The sequence below is a fragment of the Copadichromis virginalis genome, linkage group LG22 (assembly GCF_057382275.1).
Source record: "Copadichromis virginalis isolate Kocher_CV1m ecotype Utaka linkage group LG22, C_Virginalis_male_GT1.1, whole genome shotgun sequence".
Classification (NCBI taxonomy): Eukaryota; Metazoa; Chordata; class Actinopteri; order Cichliformes; family Cichlidae; genus Copadichromis; species Copadichromis virginalis.
Window position 1 is genome coordinate 1,003,389 of NC_140638.1, and position 27,430 is coordinate 1,030,818.

Here is a 27,430-nt window from a genome sequence, read left to right on the forward strand (position 1 = left end):
GCTGCTCCAACAACCACAACTGCAGCTCCAACAACAACAACTACAGCTGCCCCAACAACAACCACAACTGCTGCGCCAACAACTACAACGCCAGGCCCAACAACAACCACAACAGCCGCCCCAACAACAACAACAACTGTTGCCCCAACAACAACAACTACAGCTGCCCCAACAACAACCACAACAGCCATCCCAACAACAACAACTACAGCTGCCCCAACAACAACCACAACAGCCACCCCAACAACAACAAGTACAGCTGCCCCAACAACAACCACAACTGCTGCGCCAACAACAACAACTACAGCTGTGGTGACAACAACCTCAACCACAACTACAACAGATGCCCCAACAACAACCACAGCTGCTCCAACAGCAACCTCAACTACCCCAACAACAACCACAGCCAGTACAACTACATCTATACCTACCCCTACAACAACCTCAAGTATCCCAACAACAAGTACAACCACTACAAAAACCTCAGCAACTACCCCAACAACAAGCACAACTACCCCAACAACTACAACCACTACAACGACATCAGCAACGACCCCAACAACAACCTCAACTACCCCAACAACAAGTACAACCACTACAAAAACATCAGCAACTACCCCAACAACAAGCACAACTACCCCAACAACTACAACCACTACAACGACATCAGCAACTACCCCAACAACAACCACAACCACAGCAACTACAACAACATCAACAACTACCCCTACAACAACCTCAAGTATCCCAACCACAAGTACAACTACTACAAAAACCTCAGCAACTACCCCAACAACAAGCACAACTACCCCAACAACTACAACCACTACAACGACATCAGCAACGACCCCAACAACAACCTCAACTGCCCCAACAACAAGTACAACCACTACAACAACCTCAGCAACCACCCCAACAACAACCTCAACTACCCCAACAACAAGTACAACCACCAGAACAACCTCAGCAACCACCCCAACAACAACCCCAACAACAACCAGAACTACTGCAAGAACCACTTCCTCTGCCATGGTGAACAACATCAGCTTCCTTACATTAGTTCTGGTTCTGATGTCACATGTACTCAGCTCATATTTGTAACATTTTTAAGTTCACATCCTGAAAATGAAGTAATAAACCAAAGTACATGTGAAGTTTTGAAATTATTAAGTAACCAGGTTGTAAAGCATATTTGAATTCTTATTTATTGTAGTTTTAGGGGGGGGGTTCAGATCAGACATGTTTGATGTTTTCCTCCCTGAGATGTTGTTTGTATGTGTATCATCCAAGCGTGTGATCAGGGGACTAATATTAACAATATTGTGATGTCTACAATCTCAACACTGATCTTATCATTGCACTTTTCAAAACTATCATAAATAAAGTCTCTTTGGATTGATTAATGAGTGTCCCCTGACTGTTTTATGATGAGAATGGTTTCTCTTAATAATACTTTTTCTACAAACCTGTTCACAGTCACAGCGTAAAATGTAGCAGCAGAAAAATGTCACAGAGCATGTGTGAAACAGCACTGCAACAGTCAGTGTTGTTGGCTGTTTCAGGAGGACAAAAGCAGAGAGACACTTGCATTCAAGCTGTGTCTGCACACACCTTTAACCAGGACAATATCTACCATTACTTCACCTGCACATATTTATATGAATGCTGATGTTATCTCATGTCGCTGGCTTATAAAACATCACACTTGCTTTCACTGTGATGGACAGCTTACAAGTAACAAGTCCTTCTTAGTTGAGCCCTGGCTAGATGTTGAACAGGCACTATGCAAGGATCTAGAGATTTCAGACCTACCATTTATTAGCTCAAACATCAAAAGACATGAATGCTTTAAAAGTATCAACATCAGCTTTTCTCTAACAGCATGGTGGGAGTTTCTAAAAATAACGGAGTCTTCATTAATCCCATGCAAACGTACACCTATCTGGAATAACCCTGACATATTACAAAACAATAATATGATTAATTTCCCAGAATGGAGTTGTAAAGGAATTAAATACTTAGAACATATATTAGAGGGAACAGAATTTATTCCATTTGACAGACTAGTTGAACAATATGGGATCAACAAGACAAGGTTTTTAGAATATCAACAAATTAAATCCATAGTAAAAAAGAAATTTAACCTCAGTCAAGTTGAATTACAAACACCACTAAGTGCGGCACATTTTCTTACTCTTAAATCCCCCAAATTATTATCTAAAATATACAGAACACTTTCTAAATTAGATGAATCAATATCCCTTCCTACTGCAAAGTGGGAAGCAGATTTATCAGTCAACCTAGACCAAAACTTCTGGTCTCAGATTTGCTTAAAAACTTTTAAATTAATTAAAAATCCCAGTCTGCAATTAATACAATACAAAATACTTCATAGAGTGCACTATACAGGTCATCGGATGTTTAAGATGGGCTTTACATCTTCCAACAACTGCTCACACTGTCAAGGCAATACACCAGACAATTACATCCACGCTCTTTGGTTCTGTCCACCAGTGCAAAAGTTTTGGCGCGAGATATGTGAAGACTTATCAAAATGTCTGAAATGTAACATTCCAACCTCCCCCTTAGTATGTTTGTTGGGCAGCTTAGATAATGTCACTTCAGAAAAGAATATAGCCCATATGATCTTCACTGCCCTATGCATAGCCAAGAAAACAGTCCTCATGAACTGGAAAAATAAAAATAATCTTAATTCTAACCAATATAGAAATTATCTATTAGATTACATTAGTCTTGACACAGCCTCTGCCACCACATCAGATCAATTGCTCTGGGCCCCTTTTATCAGCTCCATCACCTAGTGGGGGTGGGGGGTCATAGTTTGGTCCCGCCTTCACTGTTGTGATTGGTGAGGGGGTAGGGACAGGCTTAGGGCGTCGGGGGGTTCCCCGGAGGCATCTTCCTTGGGGGGCTCAACCCGGGGTAGCGGTCACGTCCGGTTGAGGGCTCTGTTGGCTCTCAGGTGACTGTTTCCTCGCGGCTGCGTGCAGCGGGGCTAGGGGAGGGTCTGTGCTGACGGACGTGGGTTACTGACCTGGCAACCTGGCTGCCCCTGGGTGGGTCCGGGATGGGCGTGAGGTTCTGGGGGTGCTCCGTCTCTGGGCGGGGGCCCGGGCCGGGCCTCGGGGGCTCGGGTCCTGGTTGGTGTGTTGCCGGGGTTGTGGGCGGGTGGGTGCATGGGGGCCCGGCCCTGGAGCAGGGTGCCGCCGGTGCATCGAGCCGCCTGGGGGGCTCTTCAACTGGTGGGGGGGATGGTCACATCTGGCAGGAGCTTTCTTCTCTCAGGAACTCTCTGCAGGAGGGGGAGATACAGGAGAGGTGGAGGAAGATCTCAGCCTGGGCGTTTACCGTCTTATGTAGTCTGGAAGATGTGTGGTTGGTGGGGTGGGTGCAGTTTTCTCTGTGGTGGGGTTGGGTGGACTGTCCAGGGCTCTGTGGAGCCGGGGGGCGCTACTGCACTGGGCCCCGGTCTGATGGGCCTGGGCCCCCCTTCCCTGGCGGGTGGGAGTGGTGGGAGTGGGAGTGCCTACTGGGGTCAGCGGGGGAGCTGGCCCCAGGGAGGGGTTACCTGCCCCTCCCTTCCTTCCCTCCCCATCTCCAGCTGCCTCCCTCTTCCCGCTCCTCCACAACCACCCACACATGCAGGGCCTTGGAGTGGGGGTATGTCACCAGGGTGCGGAGGAGGCTACCCCCCCCCCCCCCCGTCCCCTTCTGGCTGCCTCTGCCTCAATTTTATCCCACAACTTAGACATTCACATTATTCACACTCTCATTACACATACATATAGGATCTTGGGGGTGGGCACAATCACGGAGTCCAAATCACCATCAGGGTGTGCACCTCACCCCTGACGTCGTTGCCCACCTCTCAATTTTAAATACACTTAGTCATTGAGGGCTAGCAGGAGGGACCATGCGCTTACCTGCTGCTCCTTGGCAGGTAGCTCCATGCCCTCCTGGGTTTTAATTGCACCTTAGAACACATATGCATCAACACTACAATGAGCGGGTGGAGGGAGGTTTGGAGTCTTCTCCCACCCCCATTCTCTGCGGCCTGCTGGAGCGGGGGGGCTAGTAGGAGGAGTTGGCCGTCCGACTGCGGTCTGGGGTGTGGGGCCTCCCTGCTGCTGCGGAGTCGGGGTGGTCTGCCTCTCCCCACCGCAGGGAAAAGGGTAACACCACCTGGGTCTGGGTGCAATTCCCCCCTCCAGGGGCAAGGGTACCTAGACCCGGTTTGTAGAGTACGCTTGGGGAGTGTGATTGTGTGTACAGCGTCTCTTTATGTCTGTCTCCACGTTGGTTGAGTGTGGAGTGAGTGCACATGAGAGCATGAGGGTGGGAATGGATGTTTGTGTCTGTGTGTGCCTGTATGTCTGTGTCTATATGTCAGGTTGGGTATCAGACGCCACCTCTCTGGGGACACCTCAGGCCCCCCAAGGTTTGGAGGCCTATCTCCACCCACCACCACTTCCCCTGCCGGTGGCGGACTCCCTCAGGTGTCGGTGTGTTGGTGGTTCTTTGTGTCTGGGGGTGGGCGTCCGGGTACACACCGGCTCACTCCTTGGCGGCCGCTTGTCGGGGCCTGGGGCCTGGGGCTCGCTCGGGCCCCCTTTGGAGGTGGGGTGCCCCCGGCCTCTCGGCCTAGGGCTCGGTCACTCAGGCGCAGCTGGGGGCCGGCGGAGCTCACGGGCGCGTCACTGCAACCCCCCCTGGCTTCTGCTCCGCGGCTGCTGAGTGAGCCCTCATCTGGGACTCTCCTCAGCTCTTACTGGGACAGTGGCGCGGCTGCCCCTCTGTTGGTCTTCCATGGTCTCTTGTGTTCTGGGGGCCTCTGGATGTCTGGAGTTTTGATCTCCTCCATACCCGCTTCACACCCTGGAGGACGGGGCTGTGGCCCCCCCACACTCCCTAGCAGATCATTACATGGAGAAACCTTTGGAATGCAAGCATGCTGATCCACACAGGTATGCACACATGGGTATTCACAGACGCGGACTAAAGCTTTCTTGGCTGCTGCCTCAAAGCACACTGTGCGCTGTCTATCTTGCGTGCTGCACAATATCGTTTATTACTTAGTAAATACTGATATCTATGACTAGCTAGTTTATTGTGATGGTGCTTTGCTTTCTCTATTATTATGTTGCTCTTTGTTGTTTGCTGTCTCCTCTGTTTGTTTGTTTGTTTGTTTGTTTGTTTTTTCTCCATACAGGTGACCCAGGAGTTTTTTTTTTTTTTTTTTTTTTGTCTCTCTTCCCCCCCCTTCTCACCGTCTCTTCTCCCCTTGGGTTTTCTTTCTTTCTCTCCCCCTCTCTCTCTCATTCATTCCCCCTGTCCTATTTATTAAAAAAAAAAAAAAAAAAAAAAAAAATGACAAAGGATGAACTGAAGCTCTGCCATCACGTAATGTCGCATACTGCTGTTTCTGATGTCATTTAAAAAAAAAAAAAAGTAACAAGTTCTATTAAATTATGATGTAACTTCATATGTCTAAGACTTTAGACTGCAGTGTATATGTGGTACCAAAAGCTCAGTTGATCAAACAGTTTCTCTTCACTACAGCTTCATGCAGCTCTCAGACACAGCTGCTCCAACCGCAGCTGCTCCAACTACAGCTACTGTAACTACAACCACCTCTGCTGCAAAATGAGCTTCATCTCAGTAGCTGTGTCGCCAATGTCACATGTACCTCATTAAGATTATTAATGTTGTCCAGCTCACATCCTGTAAGTGCAGCGATTAAAAACTGAAGGACGTGAAAATGTGAAATGTTTAAATGAACTGAGTTATGTTAGTTTCAGGGACTGGGTGTGTGCAGGGAGGTGAGGACCCAAATGCAAGACTCACAACACGTGTAGATAAACTCAAAACACAGCTTTATTAACAGAAAGGCAAAGGGCGATACAAAACTACACTGGGGAGAACTAAAACTAACTCACCAGGAGGCACAGGGAAATCACAGGGAAATACGCACAAAACTGAAGGATGACGCGACACGAAACAGAGGGAGATTATCACATAAATACACAGAAGGTAATAAGGGACATGGGAATACACAGGGAGCACAGATGAGGACAATTACGCATAAAAAGACAGGGAGGACACAGAACTGAAAATACTCAGAGATATATGAACACAGGTACACAGAGGAAGATAAGGAGCAAAGACATGGGGATATCTAACAACCAAAAGCCAAACATGACAACCTCGGGACCAGGACTAAACTAACAAGGTGGACTCAAATCATAATACAAAATGACAAAACACAAGAAACTGAGACCGCTGGGTCATAAGACCCAGGATTGTGACAGTAAGTGTGTGATCCTGACTGAGAGATCGATAGACAAGTTCATTCAGGTACATTTGACCTTCATCTGCGATGTCTTCTTGAGAAGATATGAACAAAAGTTCCCTTATAAATGTTTAATGTTATTTGGTTAGGAGTGGCATTAATGTGGCAGACCCTTACTCTGAATGGAGCTAGAAAGGTAGGCAGATGGTGGAGTAGCTTCAGGGAACTGAGCCAGTATGTTCCAGGTTAGAGTGCATACATATACTGCCAGTCTGGGTGTGTCTCCCCAACCAACTAGAGGTGGATGACATAGCTTGACAGGGAGGGGTCCAGATAAGAGGCACAACCCAGACTGGTTTTTCCAAATACAGGTGCAGTGGTTTCATTCAGACCAGAAGCTGCATGTTCTTAAACTCAGGTACACATATAGCTCTTAATGCAGTCCAGTAAACCTGAAATATAAAGTCACCCCCTTTGTGGCTGATAAATCCGTTTTTCTTTCTTTGGATTCACTTCAATGATTTTTTTGTTCAGCTGTCACACAGTTATCAATCAATCAATCAATCAATCTTTATTTATAAAGCACTTTTCATACAAAAAAAAAAAGTAGCACAAAGTGCTTTACATAGTTAAAAGCAGCCCACCCCACCCTCCAACTCACTCCCCACACTCTCATTAACATAAATGATGTGAATACACACATATCCCCCCCCCCCCCCCCCCCCCCCCCCACACACACACACACACGCGCACACTTAAAGAGTAAAAATTGGGCTGGGCTCGCATGAGCCAAGTGAGGAAACACTATAACAGGGAGCCGTCTGCACCGGGAGTTATGTAACGTCTCAACATGAAGGTTAGCATAGCTGTGCTGCTCCTCACATATAACGGCCCAACTCACTTTTCTCTGCTGTTTTTTTTCCAATAAGTGTGTGGATGTATTTCTCACACCTCAGTAAACTGGGATGCATCGTACTTATTTTCACATTATTTAATGTGAATGAAAGGATTCCAGCCATTCTTAGATTCTGTTTTCCTTTCTTTTTTGTTTTCATGCAGAGGAACTCAGAGTATGACTTGGCAGATATACTGTATTGTAAATGTGATGTATTATACATACATACTTCTAGAGAGAAACTCCCAAACTAGCAGGTGTGTCATTTCCTCTATTGTGCTCTCCTTTGTTAACTGTCAGTCCCTACAATGTGAGTGGAAATGCATCAAATGTTTGCCTTTATTCAACAGTCAGCTTTGCTCTCTGGAACCAGCCTGGGTTGATTTCATTATGAAGTCATCAGATAGGATGGTTTCATAAGGAAGGATTATGTAACCATGCAGAAATCAGCCAGATTTTTAAAAAGACACTCTTTTCTGAGTAAATAGATGCATTTTAATGTGGATACAGAGAAACATGTTCAACTCAGTGTCTTGTATGCAGTGTCTTACCGCTCCTCAGTCACATGACAGCCTGTCGTTGGCTCTGATGTGCAGTACAAACACACAGGCATTGCTCTGTATCATTGTTGTGCTGGTCTTCACATTCTGTGCTCCAGACAGCTCACTGTTCTCACACAAACCTTCAATATGCAGCAGGAGAGTAATCCTTTCACTCTGACCACAGTCAAAGGACATTTTGGTTTTCCCAGCTTTAAAACGAAACCTGAGTCCTCATCCATATCAGATCATAACTCATTTGAGAGCCTGCATAAATGATATCTGTCTCATTTAATCCTGACTCTCTTTGACATGATGAGCTCTGAAACCTGACGGAAACTCTTCCAATAAGCCATTCCTCTGCAGATGATCTGTCAGCTGTTTGACAACTTCTCCTTCAAGGATTTGATTTCCGTTTCCATTTCCTTGATTTGAAAGGAAGGTTGGAGATGGCTCTTTACCTTCTGCCATCTTGAAGGCCTCTGGTACATTACTGATAAATACAGGCAGTATAACAGTGTTTCCTGAAAACCCTCTCCTGTCTGATCATTTCCTGATAACATTTACATTTATAATAATTGATTACACAGCAGTGGAGAGTAGACTTGATCACAGTAGATGTCTTTCTGAAAGCGCTGTAACTAAGTTTAAGAATATAATCCACCCACTGTTATCATCTTCAATGCCCTGTGCCAACACAGAGCAGAGCAGCTACCTGAACGCTACTCCAACAGAGGTCGATCATCTTGTTAATAATTTTACTTCTTAATCTACTCATAGTCATCTCCAACACGTTCTCACTCCCAAAGCGTAACATTTTACGCTAGCTGGCAAATCGTCTGTATATTACACTTCCAGGCACCCGACACGTCCCTATATGATGAGATCAGAAAAATGAGGAAACATGAGAACCGTTTGGAATGAATCTACACGTGTATATTTGTTTTACTTAAATCGCTTTGGAAACACTATTTAACATTATTAAAGTGCTGGTTGAGGTTAGGGATAAGGTTATGGTTAGGGCTGGAATACATGGAAGGAACAAGTATTACCGTGGGAGCGTCATTCTACTGGATTTCATGCATAACCCGGCGTGTAGCATAAGAATGCAAACGGTCACTTTTCGCTTTCCTTAGGAACGCCGCGGGACGTGACAAATCAGTATATTATGCCTCGGGAGTGCGAACGGGCTGTAATCCCACAGATGTAACATTATCTACAGCTACTTTCAGTTACATTGATATTCATTTAGAGTCTTTTTCTCCAACTGATCTTTCTGAGTTAACTTCAATAACTACTTCCTCCAAACCATCAACGTGTCTTTTAGACCCCATTCCTACAATACTGCTCAAGACTTACGCTGCTGGGGGATTGTAAGACTACGAACATGAAATTATCCCTTTTTTATTTTCATTAATTGTTTTTTTTATGTACAAACAAAGACTAATTGTCTTTTGCCATGTGACAAATATGGCACTTTACTGGAAAGCTTTCTTTTTTAAATCATAGAACCAGCCAGTCCTAAGACATTTTTTGATATCTCTATCTGAAACTACAAATCCTGGTTAATTTCACGCATTCATCCCCAACACTACAGTGTGGGTCACATAACTGCCGTATTGACTGACTGAGGTTCAGTAAGGTTCAGTCAACATAAGTTACTTTTACATGAAATGTTTTGTAGGAAGTCTTTGCTAAATATTGCGCAGAGATGTTTAAGATAAGATAACAGATAAGATAACCTTTGTTAGTCCCACGCGTGGGAAATTTGTTTGTTTGATTCATTGCGTGCAGCAGCTGCTGACATCAGTGATCAGAACCAGGAACATGTTTAACAAAAGCATGTCGATTCTTTTTTATTCTCCTGGTAAACAAGCTGACTGACAGCACAGTCTATTACAGTCTGATGATGTATTTAAGCAGCAACACACCCAATGCAGAGAAATATTCTATACTTTAGGGTGGTGACTGTCTTCATTCACTCTTTTGTTTTGATTGTTCGAGTATCTCTTTATAGCTCCAAGAAATCAAAGTTGTTTGTTATGGTGATTTTCATAATGAAAACATTTATTATGAATGTGTTGTTTATTGTGAGGGTGATTCTGTAGGACTTCAGTGCTTCGTGGTTGCCTGCTTGGTCACTCTGAAGGTCATTGTCGTCACTCTCTATGGTCTCTATTGATTCTTGGTTGGTAAATTAAACCCTTTTAGGTATATCAAATTGAGTCCATCTGAGTTACAGTTGAAGTTAAAATCCTGCCATGAACACTGAAGGAGAGCCTGTCGCCGAAGTTTAAATATATTTTTAAAAACTGTGGCTAGGCCTCCACCCTTCCCTGAAAGTCGCGGTGAGCTGAAACAGTCGAGAGGAAGGAATTCAGAGAAGGAAGAGAGCTCACCAGAGCGAATCCAGGTTTCTGTCAGGAACAGAACAGGTGCAGGGTAAGGAAAAAGGATAAAGGATAAAAATTGTATTTATCAGCGATCTTGTGTTGAGCAATGCCAACAAATGCAATTTGACAGCTTTTGTGCTGAATTTAGTGTAACGTATGTTCTGAAGAAACTTAAGCTTTAACATTTGTATTTCATTTCTCTAATAATTGTGTTACGTGTGTGTCTATTGCAACTATGTTGGTTAGACAGAAGTTCTAACATGAGTCACTGAAGAGTACCACAATTTTTCAGGATGTAAGTAATTGCAAATTGCAGTTATTGTTGTTGAGTTTATGATTAATTTGAATGCTGAAATAAGTGATAGATCAGAGACTATAAACCTGTTTCTAAATACAGGTCAGGTCTTTTAGTGAGCTTTGAGCTCCACGAGAAAAGACCAGTGATTCCAATTGATGGCGAGCCTCCCAGTGTGATTTCCAGGATCCAGATCTACACAACAAGTCAGACGGCCAATGGTTTATCTGGTTTCTGGTAGGATTCCACCAGTCACCCCGACTGGCAACAGTGAACAGACAAAAAGACTATAAAAACACTAAGTGTGAAACGTCACTGGACCTTTTTGCTGACTGACAGATCCTTACAGATCATTCCCTCATCCGATCTGTGCTTTGACTTGACTGACCCTCTATAAACTCTGAGGAACCAACTGAACTATAAGGTTGCAACCTAACAAATACTTTCAAAGGGACAATTTCAATTATTAAGGACAATGCATTTTATATCTGTTTTTATTTTAAGGGCCCTAGTTGTTGTTTTTTTGCTGTGAAACTGTTACTGTTGAAAGTCACAGTGAACTGAAATTTCTGTGTATTCTGATTAATCGCATATAAAAATTAAAGTTAAAAATAAAATACCTGTACAACAAAATACACAATATAGAAATATATAAGAATATATGAAGAAATATAAGAAACAATAAGAGCAGCTGTACGAGTAATAAATGGTATGAAGAAACATAATGTGCAGGGTTGTGTAATCCACATGTGTAAGTGTCTTGTGCAGTGCAATGGTGCAGGAGTAAAAGTTCCTGAGCATATATGTGTGTATATATAAAAAACACCCAGCACGCCCCTGCGGGCGGTTTATCCTTCAAGCTCGGGTCCTCTACCAGAGGCCTGGGAGCTTGAGGGTCCTGCGCAGTATCTTAGCTGTTCCCAGGACTGCGCTCTTCTGGACAGAGATCTCCGATGGTGTTCCCGGGATCTGCTGGAGCCACTCGCCTAGCTTGGGAGTCACCGCACCTAGTGCTCCGATTACCACGGGGACCACCGTTACCTTCACCCTCCACATCCTCTCGAGCTCTTCTCTGAGCCCTTGGTATTTCTCCAGCTTCTCGTGTTCCTTCTTCCTGATATTGCTGTCATTCGGAACCGCTACATCGATCACTACGGCCGTCTTCTTCTGTTTGTCTACCACCACTATGTCCGGTTGGTTAGCCACCACCATTTTGTCCGTCTGTATCTGGAAGTCCCACAGGATCTTAGCTCGGTCATTCTCCACCACCCTTGGGGGCATCTCCCATTTTGACCTCGGGACTTCCAGGTTATACTCGGCACAGATGTTCCTGTACACTATGCCGGCCACTTGGTTATGGCGTTCCATGTATGCCTTGCCTGCTAGCATCTTGCACCCTGCTGTTATGTGCTGGATTGTCTCTGGGGCATCTTTACACAGCCTGCACCTGGGGTCTTGCCTGGTGTGATAGACCCCAGCCTCTATGGATCTTGTGCTCAGAGCTTGTTCTTGTGCTGCCATGATTAGTGCCTCTGTGCTGTCTTTCAGTCCAGCTTTGTCCAGCCACTGGTAGGATTTCTGGATATCAGCCACCTCCTCTATCTGCCGGTGGTACATACCGTTCAGGGGCCTGTCCTTCCATGATGGTTCCTCGTCTCCCTCCTCTTTCTTGGGTTTCTGCTGCCTGAGGTATTCACTGAGCACTCGGTCAGTTGGGGCCATCTTCCCAATGTATTCTTGGATGTTCGTTGTCTCATCCTGGACTGTGGTGCTGACACTCACCAGTCCCCGGCCCCCTTCCTTCCGCTTAGCGTACAGCCTCAGGGTGCTGGACTTGGGGTGAAACCCTCCATGCATGGTAAGGAGCTTTCTTGTCTTTATGTCAGTGGCTTCTATCTCCTCCTTTGGCCAGCCTATTACCCCAGCAGGGTACCTGATCACGGGCAGGGCGTACGTGTTGATGGCCCGGATCTTGTTCTTACCATTCAGCTGACTCCTCAGGACTTGCCTGACCCTCTGCAGGTACTTGGTGGTTGCAGCTTTTCTAGCGGCCTCTTCATGGTTCCCATTCGCCTGCGGGATCCCCAGGTACTTGTAACTGTCCTCTGTCTGCAATGTTGCCTTCTGGTAGTTCAATCCCCTCAGTTCTGAGGGGAACATAGGCCTGAACCCCCTCAGTCCCGATGTACGCTCAGTCATATGAGGTGTGGTTATTGAAGCTGCCTCTCGTTGCATAAACTTTCAGCCGCAACTCATAGTTTAGCCTGTTGTGCATTAACAGGCGCTCAGAACGAGAATTTATTGTTTTGTGCATTGAAGTCAACAAACAACTTCAATCATTTTTCTGGAGCCTTAGGAGGTGGCTGAGTCCTCATTGAGGAAAGCCACATATCTGTCAAACAGAAGGGACACATCACTGGCAGCTACGACACCATGAAACCTGTCCTGTCTGACCTTTAATCAGCTATTTCTGTCATTAGGTGTTTCTAAAGTATGATTGAGACATAATAGAATAATCCTTTATCCTTTGTTAATAGCTTAATACTGACGATCTGTCAACAACATGTTCTAAAAAAAAGTCCTCAGGTCTTAAACTGGTGGAGTCCTGTACTGCAGGCGTGTCTGGAAGATTTATCAGCAAAATGTTCTCTAATCAGGCAGCACGGTGGTTAGCACTGTTGCCGCACAGCAAGAAGGTCCTGAGTTCAGTTCCACCATCAGGCCGGGGTCTTTCTGTGTGGAGTTTGCATGTTCTCCCCGTGTTTGCGTGGGTTCTCTCCGGGTACTCCGGCTTCCTCCCACCATCCAAAGACATGCAGCTTGTGGGGATAGGTTAATTGGATAATCCAAATTGTCACTAGGTATGAATGTGAGTGTGAATGGTTGTCTGTCCCTGTGTGTTGGCCCTGCGACAGACTGGCGACCTGTCCAGGGTGTACCCCGCCTCTCGCCCTATGACAGTCTTCCTCTACTCACCCAAACCTGTCGTGGCAGATGGCCCTGCCCCTCCCTGAGCTCTCTGCATTTAATCATGAGTTATTTCTTCCCACTGTTGCCAAAGCACCAGGTCATAATGGGATGTGATTGTTGAGATTTTTTGCTATATACATAAAATTGAACTGAATTGAAATCTATCCACCATGGATTATATGATTGCATTAGCACAGTGGTTCCCAGACTTGTTTTGCTAGGTCCCCCTTTGTTTTGCAAGAAAGTCTTGGCGCCCCCCCCCCCAACTCCATTGCAGTTTATTTCACACCTCAAATCTTTTAAACATATAAAAGTAAACTGCAATAAATTACAATAAAATAAACGACCACTTTTACATAACAGAAGAACAAACCATTTTTATTGTGTAATTATTTTATGTGTATTTTCTTTTTTAATTGTGTGACAATATTCAACATTGCTATCGATACATTTTTCAACATGTTCAAAATAAAGATTCAATCAATCAAAATCTCTTTACTCATGGTTAACATATGTATCATAGTCTCTCTTACTCAGTGGGTGAGATGTTAGCCCGTCCAGTTTCAGAACAAAGGCAGAGCCGCCTGCTGGGAAACAGTCAACGATGTTGAGGAATGGTGATGGCGAGAGCTTTGCTTCCTCAGACATACAGGGACTGACAAGGCCCGAGCAGCTGATGCCTCTAATCTGAGGCTGCAAGCCTGGGATTCAGGAAGTCACTTATACATTGCAAATGACTGCAGCAGTGTGAGGCCGCAGGTTATATAAATACAGGCCATTTACCATTTATTTATTTAAAAAGTTGGTGAAAGCGGAATCAGAGTTGTCATCACTTGTTTCATATTACTGTGTGCAATCCTGTATGTTTTTTGTTTATTTGTTGTTTTGCATTTCATTGTATTACTTTGTTATAATCTTATGTATTTGTTGACTAGACTACGTTGTTGTACATTGTCTGATGGTGTGCTAAATTCCTTATGTATCATCTTTGTCTGACCTGCCAGGGACTACAGATGAAAAGTGGCCTTCTGGCTAAATCTGGCATATTTACATTGATATATGCGCTGTCCATTTGAAATAAATAAATTCAAATATGTGAGATGTGTGGGGTGAACGGCTGGAGGATTAGGGCAAAGGAACAATAAACATAAAGAAGACTTTGGTGACATCTAGTGGCAGCAGTGAGAGACTACACCCTGAGCAAACTGATCTCTTCAGAACAGTCTTGATTTCCTGTATAGATACAGTCCACACTTTGAATTTGTGGTGCTCAAAGCTCAGTGGTGTTTCTACAATACAGGATTTTATAAAGGGAGACGGTGAGCTGGGAGCCATAACTGTGTACCTCAGTCAAATCCTCTCACACATGCAACTAAAGCTAAAACATCGTATACATGACACCAATGTCTCATCATCCTGAACAATGATGTCCTCTGCTGATGTCACAGTGAGCAAGTTTGTTTGTTTGTTTGTTTATTTGTTTTTTAAATTGAGTGTTAATGGTACACAGATGTCTGGAATCAAGAAAAAGCAGAAACTTTATACAACATTTTGGTCATGGTTGGCTGTTTTAAACTATGTGTTTATTTGTGTCCTAATAAGAACAGAAGTATTGAACATGTCACCAGTTTTCTAAGGAAATGTATTTCTAAAGGTGTGTGAGGGAATTATGCCATCACGGACTGCAGACAGCAGACATGGAAGCATGCACGGGATTCCAGAGCAGTACTGGGGCGGCCAGCGTACACTGCCACTTACCTTTAACGAAAAGCTTTGGGCACAGTCTCCCATTCATCGCCGATTACAAGAGCAGTTGGGCAAGACAAAGGTACAGTGTTTCGGGGATTAAATCGTGGGTTTGCGCGTGCTTGAGGGGTTATGTGGATTGCATTATTTTTCTTTGGGTTTTTCCCTTATTACTAGACACTGTAAGTTGCCTGAAAACAGTCATAAATACAGATATGATTATTATGAAAAATATGTCTGGAAATGAGTAGAGAAAATAATTTTTTGTGAGGAAAGTTGCCTTGATGGATAAAAATTATGTGTAGTGGGAGGGGCAATGGAGTATAAAGGGAGGCTATCGGGGTCTACCTGGGTGACTGTCAGATGGTGATGGTGAAGATGACATGTAGACTTGTTCAGCCACTTGAGCTTTTCAAATAGGCTTTTTTTGTTTTTGATTAAGCTACTTGTTTATTCTTTTTGTAAATGGTCCTTTGTGCACTTCAGTTCAGCATTCAACACAATCATTCATGAGCACCTGATTGGAAAACTGAGCTTACTGGGCCCAGAAATTCTTTTTGTGGTAATATGTTAAATATGCATTTCTTTTGTCCTGTCAACTTATTGAGTTATTAACTGATATGCAAATTAGTTGAGTGTTGTTGGATTAGGAACAGATGATTTGATCTCTCAAGTGAACCAGATGTAGCCGAGTCGGAAACCGAGTGGAAACATAAACAAAAAACAAAAAACAAAAGTTTCCTGTTGGAATGTATGAGTGAAGCTTGCACTGAGAGAAACATATCTGTGTGAGAAGAATTGCTTAGTAAAATACATGACAGCATGGTACGGGATGATTAAATAAAGTGGGTGGGTCTGTGGCTAAAATGCAGTAGTGCAGACCTGGAGAAGAAAGTTATAATTTAGTGATGATACATTGTCATCAAGTGTTTAGGAAGTGCTTAATGGGCAATATTAGTGTTGTGCGAACACTGCGGCTGATAACAAAACCTGCAGGTGAAACAGTGGAACTTTTTGTTTTAGTGATTAATTGTTGGTTAATTCTGCCAGTTAGGTTTGGGTTGTTTTCCTGTTTTCAACAGAGGGAGTTTTTCTATACATGGACATGTCCACAACTGGGCCCATTATTTTTGTAATAGTGCACTTATAGAAAACCTGTCAGGTGTCGCCCTTATGGTGATGATGTTTTGTGTTTTGATGAGTTAATAATCAGCTCTCTTTGTATGCTGTCCTCACTAAAGTTTGTTGCAGGCAACGTAATTTCAGCTATACAGCTAGCTTAACAATCTTTATTCCCAGCACTTCATCCTCCAAGAAACAGGCCGCTTGTTGCGTTTGGCAGGATTTAATGGTGAAAATAAATTCTCTCTCTCTCTTTTTTGTAAAACTGTACAAAGAAAAGGAATACAAAATACACAATGAAGACATGTTCCATTACACTGGGAGAATAACATTGCTCTAGTGAAAAACACACGACCACAGATGAAGCATCTGCTGAAAAAATATAAGCATCTACCTGCCTCCATATGATTTAACTAGTGATGGCCAGATGAAGCTTTCTGAAGCTTGTATTGAAAAACGGTTCATTACTCGAAGCTTTTCAAGACAGTCCTCTCTGGTGACATCTGGTGGCCAGAAATATGAAGAGCAGCTTGAATCCACAAAATAAAACCAACTGCTTCATTATGATTGCTCACTCTACAGAGTGGAATTTTGTCTGATATTGGACGACCGCTGTGTTGCTTTAAACATGTATTTTTGGGGGTGAAAAAAATGTTGTTTATTTCTTTAATACATAATTTTGACCAGTAAACTCTTCTTGTTTAAACATGCACCATGGTGTGGTCTTTCTTTGCTTGTGACTTCTTGATGTTGGTAAATACAATAATTGAAAAGTACCACGTTACATATAATATACATATAATAATGTACAACACATTATGGAGTATGTTTCTGCTGTGAGGTCCTGCCTCCTTGTACTTATGCAATTAATTGCCGGACAGGCATATTTATAAATAATATTATATTAGGGACATTTTCCCAGACATATTTTTGACCTGGGGGTAGAATTGATTGTGAACTGGAAAAGGAAAATGCTCATGAACTTGCAAATTAAAAACATGATGCATTTAAGGTAACCCTTTTTCATTTTTATTTAAGAAGAGAATTTGTTCCACTGTGCGATGGCTGAACCTGTTCCTTTTCGTGGAGATCATTTCTCCTGCATTAAGGAAAATCCCTTCACATGGCACAGAGGAGGCTGCAGTGCAGAGAAACTGGTAGAGATGCAGTTATACAGTCTATGGGCCCCACAAACTATCAGCTAAAGAGAATAAATAAATTAAATTGCTGCACATTTTGCAGACTAACGTTTTAAGATTAATTACAAAATAAGATATATATTTTTATAACATTAAATGTAAAGAGTCAAATGGAAGTTTTTCTAAAGTTATTTAATGATATTTATACTATGAAAATCAGATTTTTGACATTTTAAGTTTTTCCCGTTTTCAGATAAAACAAACAGCCAGAACACAAAGCTGGAAAACCCACCCGATCGACAAAATCAACTCAAAATCCTCCCACACAACAGAACCTCCTCTATTCCTCACTGGCTCCAAATCTCTCTGTAGAATTATCAGTGGTTCGTTATCTGTCACCATCAAAACACTCCACAAATCACTTCCTTATAAACCAGGGAATCAGACACCGAAGCGGTTAGGTTCTAAATGAAGCTTCGGACGTCACTGATCACGTGACTCTGGCCAAACGAATCAAGCTTCGACACAGTGCTTCTGAAGCAGTGTGTCGATTTTTGTGACACACGCACCGGAGCATCAGCTTCAAGCGGGCCATCACTAGATTTAACTCAAAACAGTGTCAAAACTTACTAATACACATTAAATGTATAGGAACTTACGGATGAAGTCGATATTGTGGACTTTAACACCAGGATTGCAGAGATTGCCATCAGATTACAAATGCTACCACTGTAGCAGCTAAAGAGCACACCACTTCCTGTAGACCACTTCCTCTACAAAAAAGACATTCTGCTTAGTTACCACTAGGTGGTAGTAACACTTCTTAAAAAACTATAATATGTCCGTTCCATGACACCTGGCATATTAAAGATATGACACTTTATGCCACTTGCAAAGAAAAGCGTCTGGACTTCTTTAAGTTACTTGAAGACGTTTCACCTCTCATCCGAGAAGCTTCTTCAGTTCTAAGGTCAAATGGTGGAGAGTCCCAGATATAAACCTAGTGGGAGTATTCCACTAAGTCCATCTCTGCTGGGAACAACCTTGACAATAATTCCCATAGGCCACTGATTCCTCTTGGTTTGATCGTCCTTGAGCAGAACAATATCTCCTTCTTTGAGATTAGGTTTCTGAGATTGCCATTTGTGCCGACTCTGTAATGTGCTCAAATATTCACGGTGCCACCTAGCCCAGAAGGTATCTGCCAAGGCCTGAACTCTTTTCCACTGATTCTTGAGAAGATCCCCTCTTGAAAACTCACTTACAGTAGGAGAGGGAACACCCCCTTTCTGGGTCAGCAATATGGAAGGTGTTAGAATGAAAGGCGCCTCAGGATCAGTAGAAACTGGTATTAACGGCCTTGCATTGACAATGGCACTCACTTCAGCTATGAAAGTGGTTAAGACCTCATGAGTGAGTTTTACATGTCCAACCTGACGAAGCATAGAATCTAAAATCCGTCTTGCCACTCCAATCATGTGCTCCCAAGCGCCGCCCATATGAGAGGAGTGAGGTGGGTTGAAAACCCAAGTGCATTTTTGTTGAAGAAGGTAATCCTCTACGCTCTTATTGCCAGGATCCATCTTCAGCTCTTTGAACGCTCCAGTGAAATTGGTCCCACAGTCCGAGCGAAGCTGTTTGGCATGACCCCTGATGGAGAAAAACCTTCGGAGCGCATTTATAAAGCTTGAGGACGTCCTTGTTTCAATAACCTCAATATGTATGGCTCGTTTGGACATACACGTGAAAAGGACAGCCCACCTTTTGTCTTGAGCTTGACCACCTCTGGTACGGCGTATCACCACTTCCCATGGTCCAAAAACATCAAGGCCAACATAGGAAAATGGAGGGTCAGCTTGAAGGCGCTCTGTGGGTAGGTCTGACATTTGTTGCTGCTCGGTTCTTCCTCTTAGTTTCCTGCATGTAACACACTTGTGAATAATACTGCTGATGAGACGTTTCCCTCCAACAATCCACAGACCACTGTTGCGAATTGCACCTTCAGTGAAATGCCTGCCCTGGTGCTTTACAGCCTGATGATGATGACAAACAAGCAAGCTTGCTACATGGCTGCGGCTTGGTATTATTAGCGGATGGACTTCACCACTTTCAAGTTGTCCTCGACCAATGCGTCCACCTATTCTTAACATACCTTCACTGTCGAGAATGGGTTGGAGTTTGTACAGAGTGCTGGTTTTCAGAAGGTCATGTTTCATTTTGATGCATTTCAGTTCTTCTGAATACATTTCTTCTTGCACACATTTTATGATGATCTGTTCTGCTCTGACAATGTCAACGACTGACAGGCCACTTTTGCACATATGCCATCCAACACACCTTTGGTTCTTTGAGGAGTGAGAGAAACACTGAGCGATATGACACAGACGTGCCACAGTCTTACTGAGTGTGGTCCAGGTAGAAAAACGCTGGAAGCGTTTTGAGCCAAGCTTGTCTCTACTAACTTGTGTGGCGAGCGAGATTACCTCAGGACGTACCTCAGCATCAGCATCTGGGTTCACAAGGTCAAATGTTGATCCTTTATCGCCACTGGCAGCTACCTTTGATTGTTTCGTTAGGAATGCTGGTCCTGTTAGCCACATGGTGTCGGCAAGCTCGGCGGCTGGAACAGAACGTTACCCATGATCAGCCGGATTTAGTTCTGAAGGAATGTAGTTCCACTGATCAGGTCGTGTTGACTGCCGGATGCGCTGCACTCTATTGTTCACATACACATAGAACCTCCTTGTCTCGTTGTGTATGTATCCCAATACAACTCTGCTGTCAGTGTAGAATTTCACTGTCTTGAGATCTAGATCAAGCTCCCTTATTACTAGATCGGCTCTCTCAACGGCCATGACAGCAGCACACAATTCCAGTCTTGGGATTGTGAGGCCTGGGTTGGGAGCGAGCTTGGATTTCCCGAAAACAAAGCCCACCTCTTGGAGACCTTGTTCATTCGTTGTCTTAAGATAAGCAACTGCAGATATTGCTTTGACAGAGGCATCACAGAAGATCAATAATTCGGCATGCTGTGCTTTGGAAACAGAAAGAGGTATATGTTCGTGGAACATCCAGGTTTTTTAGTGCTGACAATGATTCATTCCATCTTCTCCAACTTTCTTTTTTAGCCTCGGGGAGTTCTGCGTCCCAGTCCGCATTCTCGGTTGTTAGCTCTCTTAGAATCAGCCTCCCTGTCACTGCAACAGGAGCTATGAACCCCAAAGGATCAAACAGACTGTTTACTGTTGACAGGACACCACGGTGTGTAAATGGCTTTTGATTCTCAGGAATATTGAATCCAAAGGTGTCAGTCATTGTGTTACAGCTGACTCCTAGACTGCGTTGGACTGGTAAGTCATCCACAAAGAGGTTAAGGTCTTTTACATTGTCTGCTCTTTGATCTGCAGGAAATGCGTTCAATACTTCTGCTCGATTTGGAGCTATTTTGTGCAGAGTGATGTTAGATGCTGCCAACATCTGCTGTGTTCGACGCAGAACATCAATGGCCTCTGCTGTTGTAGCAAAAGCCCGGAGGCCGTCATCTACATAGAAGTCTCTTTCTACGAAGTGCCTCGCATCACTGCCATATTCAACTTCTTGGTGCTCTGCTGCTTTCCTCAGATCAAAGATTGCCACTGCAGGTGATGGACTGTTTCCGAAAACATGAACACGCATGCGATCCACCACATCCTTACTCAGATCGTTATCCTGGTACCACAGGAACCTAAGGTAATCCCTGCAGTCCTCACGAACAACGAAACAGTAAAACATCTGCTGAATATCTGCAGTTATGGCTACAGGCTCTTTTCTGAATCTGAGGAGGACACCGATGAGACTGTTGTTAAGATCTGGTCCAGACAGCAGCACCTCGTTTAGTGAGATTCCGTCATACTGAGCACTGGAATCAAATACCACTCTAATCTTGTTTGGTTTTTTGGGATGGTAAACACCAAACGTGGGCAAATATCAGCATTCTGCCCCCTCCTGCAGTGGTGGTGCAAGTTCAGCCTGTCCCTTGTCTAACATATTTTGCATGAAGTCTGTGAAATGCATTTTCATTTAAGGCGTCTTATCTAAAGTCTTCCGCAGTGACATCAGACGGTGATGAGCGTAGCATCTGTTATTTGGCAGATGTTTACGTGGGTGCCGAAAAGGAAGAGGGGCAACCCATGATTTTTGTCCATGATCTGTAGGAAGACTGAATCCTCAATGGAGTGTGCTAGCTGGTTGTCATCTTTTGTGGCATTGAAGACTGTTTCTCCAAGATTTGTCACTGTCGATGCATTTTGGATGTCTCTATTGGGTCGGGTTCTCTTTTTCTCATCTTTGCCATTAGGATTTTCTTTCACCTTTATCTTATTCTCACACGTGGCAAAGTGACTTGGTCTGCCATTTTCCAGGATGCAGGTTTTCATAGCACTCACTGTAGTCGTGTTGTGTGCACCTCCTATGCACACCTCTCCAACTATGACCCACCCTAGGTCTAAGCGTTGTGCATGTGGGGCGTTTAGTGGACCATTATACTGGTCTCGAACCTTATGCGCTCTGATAATGTCTCTTCCCAATAGAAGAAGAATGTCTGCATCTGGGTCAAGCAGTGGAATCTTATCTGTCACTCTTTTAAGATGATGGTGGTGACATGCAGCTTCGGGTGTGGGTATCTCTGACCTGTTGTTTGGGATATCATTGCGGGATATAAGTGCAGGCAAGGGCATGGTAACTTTCCCATCCAACGATTCTATCATAAAACTGTGGGCTCTTCTCCCAGATGCTTCTATGACGCCTGCACAGGTTTTCAGTGTGTATGGCACGGTTGCTCCCTTGAGACCAAACATGTCAAAAAACTCAGATCTGGCCAGTGAAACATTACTTTGGTCATCTAAAATGACATACATCTTCTGCCATAGCTCTTGGTGGCCATTTGGGTACACATTCACCAGCCAGATCTTTGAGCAGGACTTCCCTTGAAACCCATCCCCACATACCTGGGTACATCTGGATGTGACACTCTGTACCTCTGTGTCTGACCTCTCCCCGCCATTCTCTGTCGAGGAAGTAGGAACTGCATCTGAGCGCGAAGCTGGTCCAGGGTGCAGAGCGGGAATGTGTTTATCGCTATCACATTCCTCGCATTTTACGATGGCCTCACAAGATTTGGCTTGATGAGTCGTAGAGGCGCAGCAGCGAAAACATATGTTGTTTTCTTTTAAGAACCTTTTCCTCTCTTCCAAGAGCAGTTTTTGAAAACCTCTGCATTTTTGAAGAGAATGAGGCTTGTGGTGCATGGGGCATAGCTTCTCTGGATTTCCTATTTTGGGCTCTGAAGCCATAGATCGTTCGTCTTGTGCACGGAGACAGGTCTCACTTGATTTGACCTTTCTTCTCTGTAAGAATTTGTGAAAAGATCTGGATAGTTAAAACTGGGACCATTTCTCTCTTCAGCCTCTCTGCAGATGAATTCTTTGAAGTAGGAAAAAGGAGGAAAGGCAGCATGATGATCTCTTTTGTATTTGCACCCCTGTGACAGCCACTTGTCTTGGAGATATAAAGGGAGCTTTTCCACAATTGGCTGCACACCTCTTGATGTATCAAGATACTACAGCAAATACTACAGCGGTGGTTAAAAAGGCCCAGCAGCGTCTCCACTTTCTGAGAGTGCTCAGGAGGAACAACCTGGAGGAGAGGCTGCTGGTGACATTTTACAGAGCCACCATAGAGAGCATCCTAACGTACGGCATAACAACATGGTATGCAGGGTGCTCAGCTGCAGACAGGAAAGTACTGCAGAGGGTCATCAACACAGCCCAGAAGATCACTGGCTGCTCTCTGCCCAGCCTGGAGGTCACTGCAAACTCTCGGTACCTCAGCAGAGCTGGCAATATCATCAAGGACCACTCTCACCCCAGCAACCAACTGTTTGAACTATTACCGTCAGGCCGACGGTACAGGTCACATAAAACCAGGACAAACAGATTCAGGGATAGCTTCTTTCCCAGAGCTATCACCGTAGTAAATAAGCACAAAAACAATTGAACCTATTCCATACCGTCACTGTCATTATATTAATGCTGCTATTCATACTGTCATTATATTAATGCTGCTATCCTGTATATATTGTACATACTATTGTTTGAGTCCTTACGATTGTTTTTTTGTACTTTTTATATTTTACATTTATATTTATTATTGAAACTTGCACCAAGGGAGTGGCACTCCAATTTCGTTGTACTCTGTACAATGACAATAAAGGCTATTCTATTCTATTCTATTCTATTCTAAGATAGGCTAGACCTGGCAGGTAACCCACTTACTTCTACTAAAGTAAGTGGTTATAATTATTTTCACATTGCAATAATGAAGGACTTAGAGTGCTGAGGGGTAAATGCAAACACTCTTACACACATAAATAATAATTAGACTTATCATTCATAACCTGATACATTTTATGATTTTCCTTTACAAAACTTTGGTTGTTTTGATCAGCAGTTTCATTTAAATATACCATATAGCCGACAATCACAATGATATTTGACACATGAAATGAAGTTTATAGGATTTACAGAGAGTCTGCAATAGTTACTTAAACAAAATTAAGCGGGCGCATATATTTGGGCACCCTTGTCATTTTATTGATTTGAATACCTTTAGCACTAATTATTGGAACACAAAATTTGTTTGGTAAGCTTATTGACCCTTGACCTACATACACAGGTGAATCCAATCATGATAAAGGATATTTAAGGTGGCCAATTGCAAGTTTTTCTCCTCTTTGCATCTTCTCTGAAGTGTGGCAAAATGGGAGCCTCAAAGCAACAAAACAACCCTCAAATGACCTGAAAACAAAGATTGTTCAACATCATATAGGGGAAGGATACAAAAAGCTAGTGATGGGCAGATGAAGCTTTCTGAAGCTTGTATTGAAAAACGGTTCATTACTTGAAGCTTTTCAACACAGTCCTCTCTGGTGACATCTGGTGGCCAAAAATATGAAGAGCAGCTTGAATCCACAAAATAAAACCAACTGCTTCGTAATGATTGCCCACTCTACAGAGTGGAGTTCTGTCTGATATTGGGCCACCGCTGTGTTGCTTTAAACGTGTATTTTTTGGGGTGACAAAAATGTGTTTTATTTCTTTTATAAATAATTTTGACCAGGAAACTTTCCTTGTTTAAACATGCACCATGGTTTGGTCTTTCTTTGCTTGTGACTTCTTGATGTTGGTATATTCAATAATTGAAAAACACCACGTTACATATAATATACATATAATAATGCACATTATGGAGTATGCTTCTGCTGTGAGGTCCTGCCTCCATGCACTTATGCAATGGCTTCCCCCACACCCTCTAGCAGACCATTACATGAAGGAACCTTTTAAAAACAAGCGCGTCCATGCTCACAGGTGTACACACGGGTGCTCACACACACAAACTACACCCTTTTTGAGTCCTACCTCAAAGCACACTGTGTTCTGTCGATCCTACGTGCTGCACAATAATGTTTAATATTTAGTATTTACTGTTATATTCCCATAGATCATCGTGATGATGTTTATTATGTTGCTCTTTTTCTTCTGCTTGTTTTCTTTTTTCTTTGTCAACAGGTGATCCAGGTGATTGATATTTGTATTTGTTGTCTGCTTATTTTGTTGGTTTTTGTTTTTTGCCCTTTATCCCCATCCCTCTTCCCCACTGTTTTTTTTCCCTCTTTCTTTTCCCCAGTCAAGTCTGTCCCGTATCAAGTACAGCTGACTCTGACATTATGGTCATGAACTGTTTATCTTCTACAGACATTTCTGCACGCTCATTACACCGGTTCTCCACAAAATCTTGATTATACTGTTTAATCAGCATTTCTTCTAAACTACTTATAGAAGTTGGTTATGGCAGATGCAAAAATGCAAATTTTCTCCTCTGCTCAGGATCAGCAGAGCCTTGATTCCAGGGCTGAGGTTGAATCAGAAGCTCCTTCTGGAACATCTACTAAGTTCATACCTGCTGCTACAGCTCAAAAGGCTCCAAGAATAAAGAAAGCCCCTTTAGTTCATTCACCTTTGCCAATGCCCCTAGAGACACATGCACCTGCTAAGGTTAAACCAGAAGGGGAAAGCCCAAGGCCAATCTCTTCTCAGGTTGATGTCCACAGTGCCCTAACAGATATCATGAGAAAGCAAAATGAGATTACTGAGATGCTTGTAAAATAACAGAGGTTGTCACTGCTTCCAGCAATAGAAATTCCTGTTTTTGGTTGTGATCCTTTGCTTTTTAGATCCTTTCTTAAGGCGTTTGAGCAAGGAATAGAAACTAAGTCTGATAACATGCAGGATAGACTTTATTATTTAGAACAGTTTACTACAGGACAGCCCAGAATTTTAGTGAGAAGCTGCATGCACATGTTATGTGCATGCAGCTTATACTGAGGCAAAAAAGCAGCTTGAGTGGAACTTTGGTAACAGAGCAAAGATAACATCTGCATTTATAGACAAGGCTCTTAACTGGTCAGTTTTAAAGTCACTCCATTATGCAACATACACCTTTTTTCAATACACACAAAGTAAACACATGAACAACAAAGACTTGAAATCATAGAACATTGACCTTTCCTTTTGTTTGTTTTTTAAGAAGATGTATATGGACTACTGAAGAAAATTAATGGTATTGCTTTTTGTGATGGCCACACAGACAGATATAATTCATGTTACACAGAAATGTTGTGGCCATTTTTGTTGAATGTTTATAAAACGCAATTTGTATCCATTTTTGTTTTTTCTTTAAAGTTGTAAGAATATGCTGACCTAGTCTTGTTATGTAAATTTGTAATTCATTTTCTTGGAAATGTTTTTGGAAAGTGATTGGTTTATTAGCTTATGGACCCTCCCATTAATCAGGGGACTAAGAGCACCCTGGAGGGGTGTGGTAAAGATGTTTTTTTGTTTGCTAAATGTCTGATAGGAAGACGGGAGGGTTAGAAAATGATTTTTTGAACATTTTTGAAGTTGTTAAAGCAAATTAAATTAACTTTCATTTAATTGTAAGTTTTAAGAAGTTATTTGGTTGATTTTTGTTTGTAATTTTCCACGCAATATACACCGCATATGATTTTTAAACAATGGAGTCAGAAGTGCGTTCTAAAACACCACCCACGGCCTTTTCTTGGACTTTTTGGGTGTTTGGAACATAAAAGGCCGTGACACCAGGCGATCATAGACTAAGGCAGCCAACACATCAGTGACAAGAAGCGATAACAAAAGGGCACAGAAAAACAGCACAGAAAAATTATGTAGCTATTTTTGAATATTTCTAACATTTTGAGTTATTTTCCAGTGTAAGAAAATCAGCACTGCTAAGTGTTAGTCATTGTTAAACTTCAAAACTGACTAGGTTACTTTTAAAAATACAATACTGTCAAACGTGTTCATTTAACACTCAACAGTGTTATATTTAACACTCAGAGGAGTGGACTCATATAGACACTCTCTAGTGTCAGTTTAACACTGGAGATTTTGCTGTGTACCAAGGTCCAATTCACAATGGGTTCAACATGTGAACATGAAATGTGTTGTGGAGTTTTGAGTCCGTCTGACAGAGTTCTGGCTCCACCACTCACAGACTACGTGGTGCTGAAGTTTTAAATCAGAGTAATGCTTTCTTGTTCTTTCCAGTCTGCCTACATTAGGCTACCTGAATGCAGATTTCACTTCAAGGTTGTGTGGTAAAAGTGTCATGGCTGACTGGTAGTTTCAGCTGCAGAGAGAAACTGTGATGTTTTATGAGCCAGCGACATGTGATAACATCAGCCTCCAGATAAATATGTGCAGGTGGAGTAATGGTAGATATTGTCCTGGTTAAAGGTGTGTGCAGACACAGCTTGAATGCAAGTGTCTCTCTGCTTTTGTCCTCCTGAAACAGCCAACAACACTGACTGTTGCAGTGCTGTTTCACACATGCTCTGTGACATTTTTCAGAAGTGACCTGCTACACTTTACCGCTGTGACTGTGAACAGGTTCAGTCCTCTAATTA

The 27,430-nt window shown here is 43.1% G+C and overlaps 1 protein-coding gene across 1 annotated transcript in view; it reads left to right on the forward strand.

Moving 5' to 3' along the window:
* LOC146682323 (uncharacterized) overlaps window positions 1-19,100 on the forward strand; it is a 44,841-nt gene extending 25,741 nt beyond the window's left edge. Inside the window, exons 10-13 of the mRNA XM_085446919.1 lie at window positions 344-1,032; window positions 8,881-8,950; window positions 10,535-10,669; window positions 18,986-19,100. Of these exons, the coding sequence (XP_085303045.1) occupies window positions 344-1,032; window positions 8,881-8,950; window positions 10,535-10,669; window positions 18,986-19,100 (1,009 nt within the window). The remainder of the gene's footprint in view (window positions 1-343; window positions 1,033-8,880; window positions 8,951-10,534; window positions 10,670-18,985) is intronic.
* Window positions 19,101-27,430: the final 8,330 nt, after the last annotated feature.